Here is a 20,551-nt window from a genome sequence, read left to right on the forward strand (position 1 = left end):
TCTGAGAATTTTAATACTAGAGAGGATTTTAGAGGTCCAGTCCAATTCATAAATCACAATTGTTAGTTTTTTTTTCTTACAGAAGAAACTGTGACTCAATATGGATAAGTCATTTGCCTGAGATTTACAATAGTTCTGTCCATAATCCAGCTCTATTGACTTCCAAACACAGGGCTCTGTAGTTTATTCTCGAGGTTAGCTGTAAAATGAAATGTATCCACGGGTAACTTATCATAATGGTGAAGAACAGATGTTCGTGTCTTTCAAACTGGTTGGGATACTGGTTCTGCCACTTCATGTGTATGACTTTGAGAAAACTACTAAGCCTGTATATCTTCAAATAATATATTCAGGTTCTAGAAACATGTCTGATACCTAATATTACTTTGTATATAAAAATAAACATTTTTTCATAGGGACACATTTAAGATCTTCCTTCAGTAAACAAGACTAATTTCCATATGACCAGATTCTGAAAATGTTTTATTAATTTTTACAGATGTACATCCAGGGGAAATTACTATTTGCCAACTTTATTTTCAATGGTTATAGCACATCTGCTAAGGACCTTCAAAAGCAAATTATGAAAACAAGGAGTGATTATCATATGGGATATTTCCTACCCAATGACTTCAGAATCCGGTAGAGTGACTATATACATCTTATCTCACACTTTTATTTAGTAAATCCCAGACAAGGGCCAAATTTCAAGAACTGCCTTTACAAATATTTATTCCTTGCTTCAGATCTTTTCTGTGAAGAGGTAGCTTATTTATTTAAAAGTTCAGTTCAAGGAAAGCCACTTTCTCTTTAACCAGCATTCAGTCTGCAGAACCACTGTGCAGTTACCATAAATGTTTCCAAGACTGCAGCTAAGCTTAGAGAGGTTCCAACCAATCATTCATTCATTTACACAGGACAAGTATGATCCCTTGGACGTTAACTCTCTTCTTAGTTCGGTATGTCTTTCCTGTCAGGGAGGTCATATAAGTCAACAAATATAACATGATTAGAATGTATCCAATGGCAAAGTCAGTGAGAGGTGAAAACAGACCTTTTAAATTTAATTTGCTGTTTTCACTGATAAATTATCATGTGAAGCACTTGAATGACCAAACAAACAAAACTTAAGACTAATGAGTCCATGGCTTTCCAGATAACTGCTGTCTCTTTTGGGTATATTAACAAATTCTGGAAAAAAAAAATAGAAAAATAGAGACAGAGGAAGAGAAAAACAAGTTTTATATTTTGGCTAATTCATGTTGCAAACACTAGAATAAGGAATGAAATATAAACTACTGATTTTTATTGGATACTTCTTAAGCTTAGAAGGAACAATAATAATACAGACACATAAAAACCTACTGTTGGGTTTTTGTAAAATCTTTTAAAACAGTTGACAAAAATTCAATATGGTAAAATACATAGAGTTATCAAAGAAAGTACTGTGTTAAAAAAGGTTGTACTCTTAAGTCTTCAGGTAGGTTTGGAAAGGTACAGTTTTACTATATAAAACATAAGTAGTTAAAAAGTAAAAATTAAAACACCTTTGAAAGAATACTCTCAAATGATATTTTTTATAGCTTACACTCTAAAAGCATCTAAGGTAAAGGCAGACTTTAGAAACTTATATGTAAAGAAGCCTGAACTCTGGAGCACAGTACAGCAATTTCTGTTTTCAGTGTTCATATATAACAATGTGGAAAGAGAGTACAAAGCCCCCCCCCCCCCCTGGTATGAGAGTACTTATTGTACATAAATGTAAACTGGGCTCATGCATTTCAGGCTGTGCCAAGAAATAGTTAACTGTGTTCACAGATTAGTACTTATACAAGATTACTGATGATAGGTTTTTCATGTTTGGGTGAACACAAAATTTCATAAATTCTGGAAGAAACTGAATATAATTAAATTCTTTATTGTTCATTAGGGAAAAATGAGAAGAATTGAGGCATAAATTAAGAGTGAATTTATAAGACAATAAAAGCATTTGAATCATTTGGCTTTAAAAGGAACCAAAATCCAAAATCATTATATCCAAAGTCCACTATTTTATTAAAAAACAATATAAAACACACATAGTAACATGTACAGTGTTTTGATTTATGCAAATAGGAAAACACTGAGAGAGAAGGATAAACATAGTAAAATTTAAAAGGCAAAAATAAAAGAATCCATGGGCTGAAGCATCTATGTAATGAATGTAGCACAGAACTAACCCCAGGGTTGGGTTCTTCAGAATGACCCTCAGTAGGCTCACATTCCTATTTTAAAGGATACCCCATTGATAACACCAGTTTTTCTGGTGTGACAAGGCTTGGAGGAACAGCAGTTTGGGGCTCCTTTCACATGTATAGTCCTTGATTAATCTGCAGTTATTTCAAACATGGTCTAAATCTATTGAAATGCCAGTATTACCAAAAGTATACATTTTCATCGTGTTACTGGATTTGGGGTCTTTTCAATGCCTTTTCAGAAATCTTGCCCTCCAAATTAAACAGAAACATGTATGTGACTATAACAATGTCACAGTTATGATGTGAGACCATGTCATGAATCAACTAGATCAGAATATTTAAAAAATCCAGAGCAGTAGAGAACAAAAATAAAGAAACTTGCTAAAAGCCTTACTGTGCAAAACACTGTTGTAAAATGTGAGGTATCCATCTATTTCCACTCTATCATCCTAGCTTGTTCTCATCAACCATAGCAGATTCTAAAACGTAGCCTACAGTGAGGCTTACAAGGGACAGTGAGTACAAATAATGCGAAGGGTCTTCCCAGATCTGAACCTCAAAAAGCAAGCTGAAAGCAATGTGGTGGATTCAGTCACAGATTAAAAGAAAAAGGCATTCATTTCCAGAAACGAGTTTAAAATCACGTAGCATTGCAGCCAAAAGGCAAAGACTAATACCTTTCAGAAACTATGAAAAGTTAAATAAGACTGAAAATAAAACTGTTGAGGAGAGTCTTTGAGAAAAATAAAAATAGAAATAATTAATTTGGGATAGAATTTGTTTTGGTGGCTAAGTTGTTTAACCTAAAAAATAGAGATCTGATAATTAAAGTTATAAGAACAATTCTCATTGGCAATTAATAACTGTATTACATACCATATTTCTATTGTGATAAATTACTATAATGTCAAAGTCCAATTAGACTTTATCTTGTTATTCACTGTCGGCCTTCTATTTTAATAGGATTAAGCAACCAATTCTTGTGAAAATGTAGTGACACATACCAAAAAAAGTGAGTCTTGGTGAACGCAGGATGTCTCATCAGCCTCAGGTTATCTTCAGTCTTCATACTCTTGATGTTCCAGGAATGATGCGCGAGTTTAGGTTGGTTCTAGGATAGGCCCAGGGGCCTGGTTTGATCTGGGATCCCTGGGACCATACCTAGAACAAACCCAAACAAAACCAAACTCCTTGGAACCACTTTCAGCTCAGGTGGACTTCTGGACTTTTCCCTCATATGGACCTCCAGGGCTGTACCAGGACCATAAGCCAGTCTTTAAGGGACGAGAGTAACATTTTGTACTTTGCCATATGTAAGCACTGTGCCTGAGTAAGCATTCTTTAAGTCATAGTATGAACAGAAGGTACAGGTTGGTGAAATTAAAGTACAGAAAATACTTAATTTAGAAATGAAGCTAATTTAAGGATTTACTTGAGGGGAAAAAGAATATATAATTCCTTAGAATATTATAAAAGAATAAACTTGTAAAAGACATGTGTTAGTTTAAAAGAATATGTTCAATGGTAAAATAAACTTGTTTGAAGGTAGCTGACTTTCAGGAAATGCTACAAAAGTGAAAAATGTCAAGTCCAAAATAGTAAAATTATCTCTTATTTGAGAAACTCTTATAGAAGAGAGGAAAAATATATTTCTACAACAATCTCTCATAGAATATATGCATTTTTTAAAAGACTATATTCAAAAGTATACACAACTTAAATACTGTCCTTTTGCAATAACATGTTTGATATGTGCCAAACGAAATTCAGTAAATAGGGATAAACAAGCTAAATTAATTGCTGACAGGTTAAAATACATTTAAATTTCTATTGCATTAAAAAAAATACCACACGTATTTAAACTTATCACACATTTTAGGATATCCATAAAATTAACTCCTCATTCATATTAAACTTATGTATATGTCAATTATGAAATCAGTTCATCCTTTTTTTGGTTTACAGCAATTACAGTAAGTAGATCACTTTCCTCTCACAACTGTACTCAAAGATAATTTTTCTCCTTGTACCACCAACCCAAGTGTAGCTTCATGCCTATTCTGTAATGGCAGTCTCAACTCAAGAAACTAGTTTGGATCATCTATTTTTTAATGAATATTGTATCATAATTTCCTTCCAGTGGCATGAATGCCTGAAAGCTAACTATGAAGTACAGCCATAAAATAAATAGACTAATTTTCTGATTACCCTGTATGTGATGGCAGGATGAGTCAACAACATACAGTTACTAAAACAGTCAGCCTGCTGGTAAAACTAAGTTGTTAAGTGCTAATTCCAGACAGATCTCTCTTTCTAGACAGATTTGAATTTTACTTGCAAACATTGTAACATGCAAATTTAACGTTTATTTTTCACTCGAGAGAGAAAAATTATCATGCCTGATTAATTAACATATTAAATTATAATTTAAACATGCAAAATATAGAATGACAGTGGGAATTCAGTCATTCAAATATCTATCAATATCATTAGGTCCAACACTGTAACTTCCGGCAAACTTTTAACATACATTTAATTGAATAAAGACACTGTCTTAAAAACATGCATAATTAAAGAATAAATTCATTGTGTGTAATTGTCTAGAGTCTAAAAACCTTCTTACTTCTCAGTTCTCTATGGTATCAATAATGAAATTTTCCTTATTTTCCAAGGCTCAACCTATTTCATGTTTTGGTAATGAAGACACATTTCTCAAAACAAAACCAACATAAAAAAACCAACCCAGACAAAGAAATTCTTAGCAGCATGTGGTATCCAATTTAAATAGAAAGTACTACAGAAAATGCTAATTGGAGTAGACTGGTTCCAATCAAAACCGAAAAATTAGAGAATAGAAATATAGAGAAGGTTAAGTACGGAAACAAGATGGTTCCTTTTGTACACTAACAGCTCTTCTATTCTGAGAACAGATCTAATCTAGTAACTTCACTGAGGTAGTGAGTAATAGATGTCACAAAAATCCATGCACTTAAATATAATCTAGTTTTTCAGGTCTTCACTGAGTCAGTTTACTCCTACTTTATACATTATGCTAGCTGTCTTAGTCACCTGCTTTCCAAAACCGAAGCAGACTAGAAGAAGCATTATGAGGGTGGAGAAAGGCGATTGCTACAGGCACATTTAAGCAAGCGGTACTATAAATCAGAGGAATCAAAACTATTAGAAAAGAAAGACACAAAACAATGGAGCTATTTAGTAAAGGGGCATGTAGCTCTCAGTGCCTCATTTGCCTACCAAAGCAAAACCATTGTTAATGATGATCATTTTGACATAAAAAATTTTTAATGTACCTCATATATCATTTAAGAAGACAGCAATACATATTAAGTTTTAAAAAGATTTCCTTCAGAATTTATTTCAAAAATTTTTAATGCTTAGGTTTAAGCACTGTAGAAAACTGGGATATCTAGAATGACTCATTCCCCAAATATTCAGTTAGCCAGTTCTTATTAAGTTGGCCAAGCATATTTAGTTCTAGAATATAAATCTTGGTGTACATAGTTGAAGTCCATTTATAGTACTCTAAGTTTTAAGTCTGTGTACTATACTAGAACATTTAACAAGAACAAAATATTTAACATTTTCCTAAAATATACAGAATGATTTATACAAAGATGATAGTCAAATTTTCAATTTTCTTTTATAGCTCAATTCATTAATGGAGAGTCCTAGAAACATCAACATATAAAACTTGAATTAATACTTTTAAGTATATGGCAATCACATATTTAACCAAGTATTTTTAGGAATTCTCAGTAAAGAACTAAGAGGCAAACAAAAGTATGCTAAGCAGCCCAACAAGTACCACAAAGTCCATGCATTTTACTGACAGAAAAGCCCCTTAGCCTTCGTTCAGTCTACTTACTCTTATTTTAGACACAATTCTAGCAAGCTTGGCAATCTGGTTTCTCAGTCCACAGCAGATTAGAAGCAGCAAATTAGGAGCCTAGTGCAGGAGGCAGGCACACAAGACAGCAGCAAACAGTGACAGCTGATTACAAGGGAAGATAGAAAAACTGAAAAACAGACACAACTCAAAAAGCATAGCAATGCAGGGTCAGGCAGTAAAAGGGCATTGTATATCTTAGTAGTTCCCATGATAGGATCTGATGTTCATAAAGATGACGAAGAGAAAGTGGAGAAATAGAAAGTACACTTTAGAAAAGCTCCTACTAAACTGTTGCAGAAATTAATGATTAAATGGATTTACCTCAGTTAACAGAAAAATTAACTAATGCAAGTTAGTCACCTGTCAATGATGACATAAGTGAATTGTTACTGTACTTAGGGCATTTTTTTCTCCATATTTTCTCTTTTAAGATATTTGTAGCTTGATTTTCTAATTCTAAGTGTCAATTACATAGATATGTTCTTATAAATAGAACTGGAAGAATAAATCAGTCTTTATGCTTTGTCTAGTTGTCATGAATGAATGGCATGTCTACTTCAGTTCAAATAACTAGTTGGCTAAGCTATACCAGTCTTATGGTTCTTGTTTTGTTTGGATATAGAAACAATATACTATGATTAAACCAAATCAGTTGAGCTCTTCTTCCTATATGATTTATAGGAAATCCTAGTAACTTATCAAAATATATTGTATTTTACATTACTGATGGTGTGTAAAAGTCAGTCACCAGCGTGAAATGACCTCTAGGGTTCCTTCTGATTAATTCCATTGACTTATCATTTTGTGAAATGTATCAGAACTTGATTCTTTTTATGCTTTAACATTAAAAGCTTTACCACTTTTATTATGTAAATCAGAATATTACTTTTTATTTTTCAAGAAAATGAGTTTTAAATTTTTGACCTATTTTACTAACATATTTACTAACTGGTTACTAACATAACCAGATCTTGTTTTTCAGCCTCAAAAGTTTTATTTCCTTTTTAACTATTTCTGAGAAGTCAGAAATCACAAACATCATTTAGCAATTCAGAGAATTTGTTTTTTGCTGGGAACCCTGTGACATTATTACATCAACTATACGCACAGCTTTTAAATGACAGGTCTGGGATTTAAACTCAGGTCTATTCTTCTGTATTAAACCCTTAAAGTCTTAAAATTCCTTAGTAATTTGCTTTAAACTTGTTTTTCCCAACCTGCTTGTCTCCAGTAACTTCCGAAATCCAACTTGAGTCAATGCATTAGAGTTCCTAGTGAGATATATTCAGATGCTGTAAGTACAATTAGCTTTAATAAGGATTTAACTTATGAAGTCAGATAATACAGACAACTTGTGAAAACAAGCAGCCAAGTGCAAATTAAAAACCAACAGGAGTCTGACCCTAGATAGACAAGATATGTAGAATTTTAATGAGAGCTGGAAAAAAAAAAGGATTTAAAATAGATATAACTGTAACCAGATCATTTAGTGCCATGATTTTCCAAATGTAGGCAAAGGGCAAAAATTCTGTCTTTAAGAGTGACCTAAATAAATAGCCCCTTCCATGCATTCTTCCATTAAGTATACTAGGTTTAAAATAAACTATGGAAATGTTCATATTAAAAGCTGTCAGGATATTACTCTTAATAGGAATTATACTGTCAAAATACTCTCGTAAAATTTGAAAGCACAATTACAAGTTTTCCCCATAAAATATTTTTGCTAGAGGGCTTCTTTTGGATGTAGGGTGGCAGCTATTAAAATTAGTCAAAAGCCTGATAAGACAAAAGTAGAATATTCTCAGAAAAGTAACAAGAATACCTATTTATATTACATTGATTTACTTGTTTTATTTCCGAAAGTATTCATGGCAAGAATAAAGTCCTGGACAGAGGTTCTTAGATTTTACCAGGCATAAACATCACTTAGTTCTTTTCCCAAAATGAACAACTAAGAATGATTAGGAGTATGGCCACAAATCTGTATTTTAAAAATATTATCTCCAAATTATTCTAATGTAGGTGGCCCCATGGAGGGGGCAGACAGAGAAACACTGACTTTTAGATTATTATAAAAGAAAATTAGGAATTTTCACATGGAAGATAATATTTTATCATGGAAATATTTTAAAAGATGACAAATTATAAAAACTACATTTAAAACAGAACATTCAATTAAAGTTCCAACCTCCTTATATCATGATTTAGAGTAAGTAGAATTTCTATAAAGCTAAGTAATAACTAGAGAATAAAACAGATCAGACAGGGGAAGGATAAAGCTCAAGTGGTACAGTGCATGCTTACTAGCATGCACAAGGTCCTGGGTTCAATTCAATTTTTTCTGTTACTAAAAATAAATAAATAAATAAACCTAATAACCCCTCCTCAAAAAAAGCAGATCAAACTGGAAAAATAGAAATTGATTAAAATTAGTCTTTCAAAATTAAAAAGTTATCACCCTAGAGAGCATTGAATAAAACTGATATAATATTATGAAGGTATTTCCCCAAACTGGTGTGATAAAAATAATATAAAAAAGATCAGAATGACTAAACTCTAATAATTCTTCTTCTGTAAAGTTATAGATTAAGAGGAAAATTACCAAGTTTTTCCATAATTCTTCTAAATTAAAAGAAAAAAGGAGTTGGTAAACTAAGCAATTTAAAACAAAAGTATACTCTAAGCATTATTATTTAAGAATCTAATAGTCAGGTACAACACAAGATTTCTTTCTTGAAATTTAGCTAACTATTTCTCAGTGGTAAACTAGGCCCACCCTAAGATACTGCTCCTAAGAGCTTCATTATGGGTAAGTCCCAGAATTTCTGGCAACCGGCAGAATCACTTGTAGCACAAGGATCTCCACTATTCATATAAAGCGGAACCAAGTTTTTCCTCAGGACAAAAAATAAATTTCCTTAGATTATTAAAAAACAAAATCCCCTATGGAATACAAAAATTTACTCACTTGAAGTGCTAAGTTACAGGAATTCCAATATGTTTCTTAACACCAAAGACATACTAGATTCATCATGTAATTTCCTTTGTCAGACAGCAGCATAAATTGAGTTTTTCCTACATTTTCCCTAAATAATGTCTATAAACTATGTCAGTGCATAGGAGCTACAGGTTTTAAAAAAACAATATACTCCTGAAAATATCACTCTTTGAAAATATTATCACAACACAAAACAGAGGAGACTGAACATTTTGGAAAGCAACCCCTTTAAAGAGGTAGTCTGTAAATAAAGTATTAAGGAGACAAGGATGCTTTCCAGGAGGCCAACAGGAATTTGCCAGAATCTTATTAAGGTGGAGAGGGGGTACATCCTCAGGCTAGAAATCAGCAGCATCAGTGACTTGCTTGTGTTAATGGCACCCATAATCTCTATACAAACTGATAAAAGGAATTCTCTGCAAAGTTGGAGGTGAGGCCTTGGACTAAAGGGATCCCACTCTGACATCATCTCTTTTAGTTGCAACAAGAATAGAAAAAGATAAATACAAAAAATTGAAAGGGTAATTCCTTAAAAGGTACAGCATTTCTTTTTTTAGACATCATGAGGAAATCTTAAAATTAACTACTGAATATACATAGGAACAAGAAAACATAAGATGTTATAACTCAAGTACTTTTGAAACTACTTTTTAGTTCCAAACCCCAGTACACATCAATTGCATGAATTCAATTCGTTTTTTTATTCAGAATGTGTATCTCTGTGTTAAGACTGGTATAAACAAAAATGAAATACAAACAACTTGTTATTAATGTAATAGCTGCAGTTATTAACTGCGAGAATACAGTAAAAAGGAGTCTTACTAAATGTTAATGTTCTTGCAACAGAATTATCCCAGTCATTTTATGATAGCAAATTCTGGCAAGAAATGATAAATTCATTTGTTATTAAAGGTACTTAAAGAATTTCCAGAATGATCAGTTGTGCTGCAAATAAAACAGCAGTTTATTCAAAAGAGCCCTCACCTTTCTCCTATCTTCCTAAAAGATCTGCCATTTATAGGTAACTGCTATTTTTGGATCAGATGTTCAAACCTGGGTTCTTCCTGTAAATTCACATCTTAACTTTACATATACTAAACTTACACTCATTTTCCCTTTCCAGTGGAATATCTAGTCTTGAAGCTAAAATACTTTCATAAAAAGAATAATTTAAAATCCTTCATGTAAATCTTGGTTCTTACTTTTCTTCTATCTCATTTTTATTTCCTTGCATTATTTGTTCTTCCTCCTCATCACCAAAAGTCTGTTCCTGCATGGTGGTAAAGGAGAGGGATCTAGCAGCCACTTCTGCAGCGAGGCCAGCAGTGAAGGTAAAATCCGGCGACAGGTGTAGCTGTGCCAGCCTCTGCTTGATGGAGGGCTGTGATGAGTCCCTGGGGGTTGGGTGGGCAGGGGCCAGGCCACCTACATCTGCCTGCTGAGATTCATCTTCGCCCTCAAATTGGTAATACATTCTTTCTTCAGCTCCTTGGAGGAAGACTTCATTTGTAGAACTGTCTTTATTTTTACCTTCTAGAGGGTTTTCACATAGATACTCAGTCCTACTACTTATTTCATTGTCAGTTGTGGAGGGTTTACTATTTTCCTCTTCAGCATCATTTTTACCAACTTTCCCCATATCTGAATCCACTGATGGTTCTGAATTACTTATGGGTTCCACTGGGTCTACAGGAGACAAGGATTTCAACACAGCTTCAAAGGAAAAAAAAAAAAAAAGAAAGGAAAAGAAAAGAAAAATAATAACTAAAAACCCAGGATTGATTTAAACTTTAATTTAAACTCCCAGTAGCTTTTTTTCTTATTAAGAACAGTAAGTAAATAAAAGCTGAATAAACTTTCTAGTAAAATCAATGTAAATTTATAAAACCAGAAAACATTATGAGATAAAATGCTTGAGTAATGAAATGAGATGGGGTTTTGATGAATATTTTAAGACACCTCATATAGTTTCTTATTCAAAATACTAAAGCACTGGTTCTCAAGGTGTGGTCCTTGAATCAACAGCATTAGTGCATCACCGAGGAATTCGGAAAAACGCAAATTCTTGAGCTCCACCTCGGACCTACCGAATTAGAAATTGAGAGGGGACTGGTTATGTTTCCCAAGCCCTCCACCGGATTCTGATACACACTAAAGTTTGAGAACCACTGTGTTAAAGAATAAGCAGCATGGTTTTCACTGATAATGTGTCAGATAAAAGGTCTAAGAATAATCCAGATAATAATCCTATCGTCAACACATATATATTTACAATTTAAAACAGCATGGAAAAAAAAAATGCAACATACAATTCAACTCACTTGCCAATCACCTAACAAGACCCTGATGACAGTAAAGCCATAACTTCTACACATTTTGTAATGCCACAGAAAAATATAAAATAAATAAAACCTGCATTCCAGGTCAACTATGGTACAAAGCGCAATACATAAATTTTACATCCATACGGCAGAAGTTGTCCTTTCAAGGAAAATGAAGTTTTATTTAGCCCCTCTTGATGTTAGTAGGCAGTGGGTTGCTTGCTAGGCAGTCTCTCCTCCCAGTATGAGGGGTTAGTACAATACAATATGTTATGAAGCATGACGGAAGAAAAAAAAAAGTGCGTCTTGAAGATCTGGCGTTTATTTAAAAAATAATTTTGTAAAATGTGTCCATTTCCAAGAAACAGATCCCTAAGCTGCAGTAACTCCACTAGAGAAGCAGCAACAACAGAAAAAAATGGCCACAGCAGGTTCCAGTGTAGAATTTCCCTCTCTAATTCCATTCGGACTTTACCCCTGTAGGCAGAGATGAAAACAACTCTGGAAGATGTACTGAAATTTTTCATGGGAAAAGCATTTTATGGTATCATCAGGTTTTTAATTATTTTCACAAACTAAATCAGCATTATTGTCCTTTCAAATGTAAACTACCAAAAGCATATACCTGAAAAAGAAACACGTTTCTCTTATCGTTATATCTTTGCCTATACTGTAAGAGGATAATTTTAAAGCTATATGAAGAAAATACTAAATAAAAAAGGATACAAGTTTATACACAATGCTATTTTCAGACTTCATGTACAGTGTTAGTCTATAAATCTGCTAATTCTTAAAGAATGCAACATATATTTGACGTTGATAGATATTCTTGATTACTGTTAATTAAACGGGGTCACATAATCCAGAAAATGCATTACCTGACTAGTGCATTAACACTGTGCTAGAATATAAACCTCCAGGAGCGTGGGGATTTCTTGATCTATGTGCTAGGGATAAAGCAGTAAACAGTATCTTAAATATCTACTTGTTGAATGAACACTTTGCTGAATGGATAGTGTGGGCCATAATAAAGCACCAATTTAAGAAGACTGTAATTTAATTACAAAAACAACAAAAAATTGATAGCATAGAAAACAATGCCTAAAACATAATACTCTTAATCTCTGATTTACGTAGGCCCCATATATGAATAAGCAGGTTGCAGGAACTCTATTTTTACTGCTGCTTCTGGGAAGTTCCTCATCTACTATATGCTTTGCTGCTCAAGATTTCCTTTTATTCCACTACAGTGCCCCTCTGGTGAGAGGGTCTGTAGTGCAGGAGAGGTGGCAGGACTCATGGAGGAAAGACTGGTGGAGAGGACAGCTTGGTGGAGAAGACAGAATTCTTGGTAAAGGGATCGCCATGAATGTTTTTCATTAATAAAAACAGCAAGTTTGTGGAACCATTGTCTAATTAGATAGATATAAATAGAGGAAAATATCTATATTAGACATAGTGGGAAATATAATTGGATATGATGGACATGATGGAGAGGCTTGAAACCAAGAAAAGTTTAGATTTAATACAATAAGAAAGGGGGAACCACTGTAGGTTTTTAAGATAGAGAGGTATTATCAATGTGCTGTTTGAAAAAAATCTGGAAGTTAGCTTGCAAGGATAGAAGCTATCCTAGAAGCTTGTAAGGTATTTTCTAAGAACAGCTTAGAAGAAAAAAGTATTGAAAATGCAAGTCAGCTAAGAGGCTATTATAATATATATAGCATAATCTTTTGAGGACTTGGGCTACAAAGGGTGCCACTGGGAAGAAGGAATACAAGAAATGTACATATGGACAAAGGAAGATGGTAGGACTCCTAAGAGAAGAAAAGAGAACCATGAGGAACTTTCCAGAGTATAGGTAATCTATATAATTCTAGTGAAAAAGAGAAAGGAAAAAGAAGTTGATTTTAAGGCTCCACATAGATACATACTCTAAAATGGAAGGGAAATTCCACTCCACCTTCTTAGAAATCCATAGGAATTAATTCCTAAACTGGGAATTAGCCTGTTTGATATTGTCAAGCTTTCCCTCTTTCCCTCCCCTGCCTCCCATGAAGTTCAACGAAAGAAAAGAAGGGTGGGAAATATAAAGGAGTTTAAGGCTAATCTTTGGTCGTACCAAACACCCAACTTTGTCCAAATCCAGGCATGGAGACAGCATGTACAAAAGCACCTCATTTCCCCTTCTACTAGAGTGCTCAAATAAATTTAATAACCTAATGATACAGCTGAGGGCCTAGATCTCAATTCACTTGTTTTAATAGTGAACAGTTATTAATTCTGTGTTTTATTAAAGTAATTATAATATCAACATAAAGAGAACAGAGTTTAGAATCTCAAATTCACTAAATTTGAACACTCTAATTTATTCAACTCACTACTCATTCCAAAACAAATTCAGTAAAAAAAAATCAAATAACTGATGAAAAAAGTATGATTTCATATTCCCAATTTGATTATATATCTACTCTTTCATTGATCAAATTGATTTTGTGTCTAGAAGAAAAATACTATACTTACTGATGAATCCCTAAAATTAAAACCGTAAGAATTCTACAGCTGAAATAAGATTCACAGTTCAACAGAAAAGAATCCCTTACATTCAAATAACCTTTTACTCTGAAGTCAGTGCTTACCGTGATCACTAAATAGAAGTTGCTTCCACTTCTGCCTTTCTGCCTCTGATGCTTTAAATCCCAGCACAGATTTTAGTTCTTGGAGTACCCTCTTGGATTCTTCATGCTCACGCTTCTGTCTCTCTCTGTCTTCTTGAGACAAGTAATAAAAATCATCCTTTCTGAAATCACTGTCCATATCTATATCATCTACATAAGCTTCTAATTCCTGAAAATAAATAAAAGAAAACACAATGTACTTCAAGCAGACAATTTTCTAGTAGCACTCATTTCAATCTCCAAGACTGAAAAATGAGGATTCTTGCCACAGGTCATTAAAGCACAGTTGGGCAAACAAAGCAAACATAGATAAAACTGAAATCTAAAAGAACTTACTTGATACTAAAAAGGGTTGTGGATAAGAAAGTTTAACAACTTCAATCATTATCATTCTACTCTGACACCATTAGCTCTGTCAAAACCAACCAAAATTAGCAGGGCTGGTGGTTTAGGGAGGTGGCCAGGTATGTTAGCTTTCTTTGGTAGACATTTGTAGTTCTTTCTGACTTCTCAGGAAGTTTAGACACTATTTCTAGGATTGGGGAACACCTCATCTTATGGTTCTCCTTATCTCTAAGGCAGAGAGTAGGATCCTTGCTTACTCAGGTTTCTCTGCAGTTACGGTTCAGGAAAATGACCTGAGATCCTCTAATCAGGTGAACCTGGATCAGATCTGATTCAGAAGTTTGTTGTAAAAGAAATAAGTGTCTTGAGGAATCCACTATAGCAAGGATGGTAGCAGATGAAGTTTCCAGAGGTAGAGGTTCTAAAAAGAGTTTTGTCTGTACCCAGTGACTTAGCAGTAATGTTGCTATTGGAACAGTTCTTTTGAGTGATTTTGGTTGTTCACCCCAGCCTGCTTCAAGCCCGATTACCTGGCCCTCTGAAATATTCTGTCAGTTATACCTAATGTTTTTAAACAAATTTCTTGTTTGTTAAACTTAATAGGATTGGTCTCCCTTTACAATTAAGAATACTGAGTAGACAATATAACCCAAAGAAAAGAAGTTTTCCTCAGAATAAACAATTTGTTGTCAACATCTGATGAAATCATTTTAAAAAAGTGTTTCTTAAAGTGAGGTATAACATACATACATGCAGCTAAATGCACAAATCTTAAGTGTACAGTATTTTTACATATGTACACATACTGGTAACCATCACTCTGATCAAGATTAAAAACATTTCCAGCATCCCAGAAGTTACCTTTGCCAATGCACTAATTTTTAATGTGCTTAATCACTTTTGAGTATCTAAGAAACAGACAAATAGATATAAAGAACCAAAAAATTGGCTGGTAGATTCAATGGGTTCAAACTCAAGGCACTAAAAACTGATCTGATATAAATTCAATGCATTATACTGTGATTTCGTAGCTCATTAAAAATACAAATTCAACAACTTATTCAACAATTATCCACGTCACTTACAGAAAAAGATAGGTAAGCTTTGTACATGAAACTCTTCAGGAGAAAAAAAGCAATTTTCACCCTTACCTGCTCCTCAGGGATTGGATCTTTATCTGCAATGTGTAGAGTAGGCTGCATCAAAGGTACCACAGTACAGTGTTGGTTTTCACATGCCATTTCAGGTTTGCCTTAAAAAAAGAATAGGCCACATAGAAATGAGTGAACATTTATTAAAATTAACAAGGGAGAGGGTATAGCTCAAGTAGTAGAGCAATGCTTAGCATGCATGAGGTCCTGGGTTCAATTCCCATACCTCCTCTTAAAAAAAATAAATTAAGTAGAACCTAATTTACCCCCCCACAAAAAAATTAAAATTAACAAGAGTAACATCAGTAGATTTATAATTTAAATTATATCAAACTCTTCGGGGAAAAACTGTTTTTCCCCTCCTTCTTCACCTTACCATAGTATCTGGCACACAATGGATACTCTATATATTTGCTGTGAATAGTCAACTTTGTTTAAGGCACAGAAACAGTCTCAAGACAGACCATCACTCTTCCCTACAAAAAATAGACTTCAATCTTGCACTTCACTTACACTATTTTTATTCTCAGAAGTTAGAATCAGAAATGAGTTTCGTAAGTAAATAGCTTGAAAAGATCACCCAAGTGAGCCTAACTTTATTTAAAATTGGTGTTTGGCATCTAATATTGTAGCTACTCAGTCTCATATCCAGCTTTCTACCTTTTATCATTATCTCTGTACTTTACAGAAGTCAAGTTTAAGCCTCTCAACTTTTACCTTTCAAGAGTAATGATAGATAAATGGTTGGGACCAGAGTTTGGGGAGACTCTCAGCTGGTATGGGCTGGTGTGGTCAAAACAAGCTAGGCTGGGATGGGAAGAAGGTGTGAATCAGCAGAAATGTGACTTAGGAGACAGCCCGTAGGGTCAGGCGATTGGTTACATATAAAGGACTGAGTAAATAAGCAAGTATATTGAAGATAAAGAGAGCCAAGCTTCTCAAAATCACAAGAGGGGAGGAACAAATATAGAAAGAGGGAAGGCCAGAATAAACTATGTGGTATTGGAATAGAACTGGAAGTATTGGTATGAACAAGCTTATGACATATATGGACAGATAGATAGAGAAATAGATATAGAAGTGTGTATGTGTATACATGCAGATATATTTCACAGCTCTGTACACTGAAAAGTGGTAAAAGTTATAACATCCCAGTGGCTATAAGCATACCTAGCACCCAGATCTTGGTTTCTTGGTTATTTTCTATTAAAAGGAATGAGGGCTTCTTGGAGATAATGCTGATGTTAGGGCTAGAGGCAAGAAAAGTATGAGACAAAGTAAAGAAGTGCTCAAAGAATGATGGTGACATGAACCACCTTGAATGTGCTCCCTCTGGTTAAACCCTGGACAACTTGAGCAACAATATAATAATAATAAATTATGATCTATTAAATGAAACAAGCATCCATACATCCATACTGATATAAAGAAGTAAATGAGTGGGAAAAGGGGATGCTTAACCTTACAACAGAGTGTCAGCTAGTAAGTGTAAAAGGAAAATGGAATTAGAAAATTACCATTGCCAGCAGGGAGGGTATAGCTCAGTGGCAGAGTGCATGCTTAGCATGCAGGAGATCCTGGGTTCAATCCCCACCCCGTACCTCCATTACAAAATAATTGAATAGATAAATAAACCTGATTACCTCCCTGCCAAAAATTAAAAATATTTTAAATAAATAAAAAGAAAATTACCATGAGCAACCATCGCAGTAATACCCAATTCAAGCAAGAACTATCAATGAATGCTAAAATTAGTGGTTGAAAAAATATTAAGCTAATTTATTTTATTTTATTCATTTTGTTATACAATCTTATGAGTTTAGACAAATTCGACCCATATAACCACCACTACCACCACAACCATGATATAGAACAGTTCCATCACCTCAAAATATTTACTTATGTGGCCTCTTTATACCCTATTCCTCCCTCCATATCAAACTCCTAGTAATGATTGATATGTTTTCTGTTCTTACTAAATTTTATCATTTTGAGAATGTCATATAAATGGAATCAGTATGTAGTGATTTGAGTTTGGTCTCTCTTGATTAGCATAGTGCATCATCCATCTTATTGATGTATCAGTAGTTCATTTCTTTTTTATTTCTGAGTAGTATTCCATTGTATTGGATGGATGTAATGGTTTATCTACTTATCAGCTGAAGAACTCTAGGGCTGTTTCCTGATTTTGATGGTTATACTGAACGTCTGTTTTTCAAAAATGCAAACAGAAGTATTTAGGGGTAAAGGGTTTCATGTCTGCATCTTACTCTCAAATGGTTCAGAATAATACCACAAAATTTTTATATACAGATACACAGAGAGATAAGGCAAATGTGGTAGAATGTCAACAACTAGGGGATCTGGATGAAGGGTACTTAGAATTATTCTTGTGATATTCCTATAAATTTGAAATAACTTTAAAAAAAAGAGATACATCTAACTAAAGCACTTGATTCTTAAAAAATTCAAATGAACACTTTTATTTCAAGTTGTGTACCCAAAGATACTATGAGCATTTTAGTGAGAAAAGTTTGTGAATATTTGTATCTTAATTCATATCATTATTACCTATGAGCGAAAGCCACATGTACAGAGGATAATCAAGAAATGGTTCTTGCCCTGCCCAATGATTTGGAAACAAATTTAGTAATAAGGTTTAAGTGATTGACTAACATTCAACACCTCAGAGGGAGGGGTGAATGGGATGCATATTTAACACCCAGTCTTTAAGTGTTTCTATTTATAGAAAATGTACTCAAAAGCTCTAAAGTCATATCAAAAAGTTTAATATGCATAAATATCTGCACACATTAACAATCCATAGCAAATTTATCCTTTAGGGGAAAAATTATTCACCATTTACATTTGAGATATAAAGGAAATCTACTGGTAATATTAGTAAATCGCATGTTAACATTTTCTTTGAAAAAAGTTAAGACATTAAACAGAGTATTGCAGATTTAGCTATAAACACAACAATGACTAACTGGATGATAAAGTGTTAATCACCTTAGGCAGCAATAGAGTTTCTATACGTAAATCTAGTTAACCTCATCATAAAGTTCCAAGGGATAAACATTGTACAGACTTATAGCACAAGCTTAAAAATTAATATGCCAAACATTCACAATGAAATTAGTAAAAATAAGTATAAAATCTGGGTCCAAAGAAAAGCAGTTTTGCAGAAAATTTCAAGACTGCTTTTTTACCTAGCAGTACAAGACACTCCAATGTTACTATTAAATAACGACACAATACATTTTAGACCCTTAATAACAAATATGCAGTGCCACCTAATGTAGCATTTGTATAGTATTTTTGAATGAATGAAGTATTTTATCTTAAAAGCAAAATTAAATTTCTGGTCCTTGACTATCAAACCCATTATTACTCTAACTGGAAAAGAGTTTCTGGAAGTTCTAACAAAGGAATAATACTATTAAAATCTATTCATTTATTTAAGTTTTTTAAAAAGGAGCACTATAGTCGGGGGAAGTACATAATTTGGGGAACTTTCTAATCATGTTCATTTTTCATTTACAAAAATAAGGGCCAAAACAAAAAACAAAACAAAACAAAACCCCAAAAAACAAACAAACAAAAATCCAGCCAAGACTTTATATTCAGTGTCATATTGTATATGTAAGTTCAATTTTTTTTTCTTTTAGTAAACTAAGGAATTTTGTCAAGTCATTTTCATCACGAAGACATGAAGTACACCTAATAAAATCCTACCAGAGTGGAATAAACATATCTAGTAAGTGTATGCAAAAGAAATCTCTCATAGGTACCTTTTTTATCTGTATTTCCTCGTAGCAATTTGTCCACTTGAGAAATGGCCTCTTCCCAGCAATTGTTGCTTGCTTGAACATGGGGCTGAATCAACTTTAACTTCTGTTCTAAGATTTGATAAGCTTCTAATACTAGTTCCTGTGTTTCCTTAGTACAGACAAGCTTTTCAAGTTCATCTTCAAGAATTATTACCCTGAGTAATAAAGAAAAACAGAAACAGATCTCTAAAATATGAAATAAAATGTATAATTCATGAGACTTATTTAAGGAATAATTTTATATCATAAAAAAAGGTTCTGGACATGGAAGGTGGTGACAGTTGCATGACACTGTATATGTACTTAATGCCACTTAACTGTATACTTAAAAATAGCTAAATGGTAAATGTTATGTTTTATATATATTTCACCACAACTTAAAAAAACTTATAAAAAGAGTATAATATATTTATTCAACAAATATTTCTTGTATATATACCAGGCATTTTACAAACTGAAAGGATAAATCAAACCCATCTCCAACTTATAAGAAACTTATACCAAATCAGGGAAGTTATACACACACATATATAAATGTGATACAATATAATAAAAAGTTAAAACTAACATTTTATTTCCATTTTACAGGTGAGAAATTAGGTCTAGAGAGTTGAAGAAAGTTGCCCAGGTCATACAGCTGGTGAGCTATAAAGCTGGGCTGAATCTAGGCACAAAATGACAGAGAAATAAAGATAAGGTTATAAGAATTCAGAAGAGGAAGTTACTACCAGCTATGTGTAGAGACAGGGGACAGCTAAGGAAGAGTTACTTTTGAGATATATTGAAGGATGGATAAACTCTGCCCACGTACAAAAGATAAGGAAGGTCATTCTAGATGGTACGTGGGAAAAAGCATTTATGCAGTTTGGCTGGACTGAAGGAAAGGAGTGAGCAATAAAGACAGAAAGCAGACCGCAGTCAGATTATGGCAAACTCTTTCCAAAGAATGGTTTATACAGATTTTAGACTAAGCTGCTACACTCCAAAACCAGTGAAGATTTCCAGTTAAGTAAGAAAGCAAATAAACGCCTCAGAAACATGAACTGGCAGTGAGCACTCTGGAGGCTGGGAGAACGTT

The 20,551-nt window shown here is 33.6% G+C and overlaps 1 protein-coding gene across 8 annotated transcripts in view; it reads right to left on the bottom strand.

Moving 5' to 3' along the window:
* Window positions 1-1,902: 1,902 nt before the first annotated feature.
* Window positions 1,903-20,551, bottom strand: part of VEZT (vezatin, adherens junctions transmembrane protein) — a 62,395-nt gene continuing 43,746 nt past the window's right edge. For 5 of the 8 annotated variants that reach the window (XM_006179868.2, XM_014555201.2, XM_014555202.2 and 2 more), the window contains 4 exons: window positions 19,435-19,628; window positions 15,641-15,741; window positions 14,106-14,313; window positions 5,582-10,858 (listed from right to left, as the gene is read on the bottom strand). In XM_006179868.2, the coding sequence (XP_006179930.1) occupies window positions 10,344-10,858; window positions 14,106-14,313; window positions 15,641-15,741; window positions 19,435-19,628 (1,018 nt within the window). In that variant the 3' untranslated portion in view covers window positions 5,582-10,343. Of the gene's footprint in view, window positions 3,399-5,581; window positions 10,859-10,928; window positions 11,944-14,105; window positions 14,314-15,640; window positions 15,742-19,434; window positions 19,629-20,551 lie in introns of those variants that run through there. The other 3 variants (XM_014555203.2, XM_032493603.1, XM_032493604.1) reach the window with 3 other exon arrangements.

The sequence above is a fragment of the Camelus ferus genome, chromosome 12 (assembly GCF_009834535.1).
Source record: "Camelus ferus isolate YT-003-E chromosome 12, BCGSAC_Cfer_1.0, whole genome shotgun sequence".
Classification (NCBI taxonomy): domain Eukaryota; kingdom Metazoa; phylum Chordata; class Mammalia; order Artiodactyla; family Camelidae; genus Camelus; species Camelus ferus.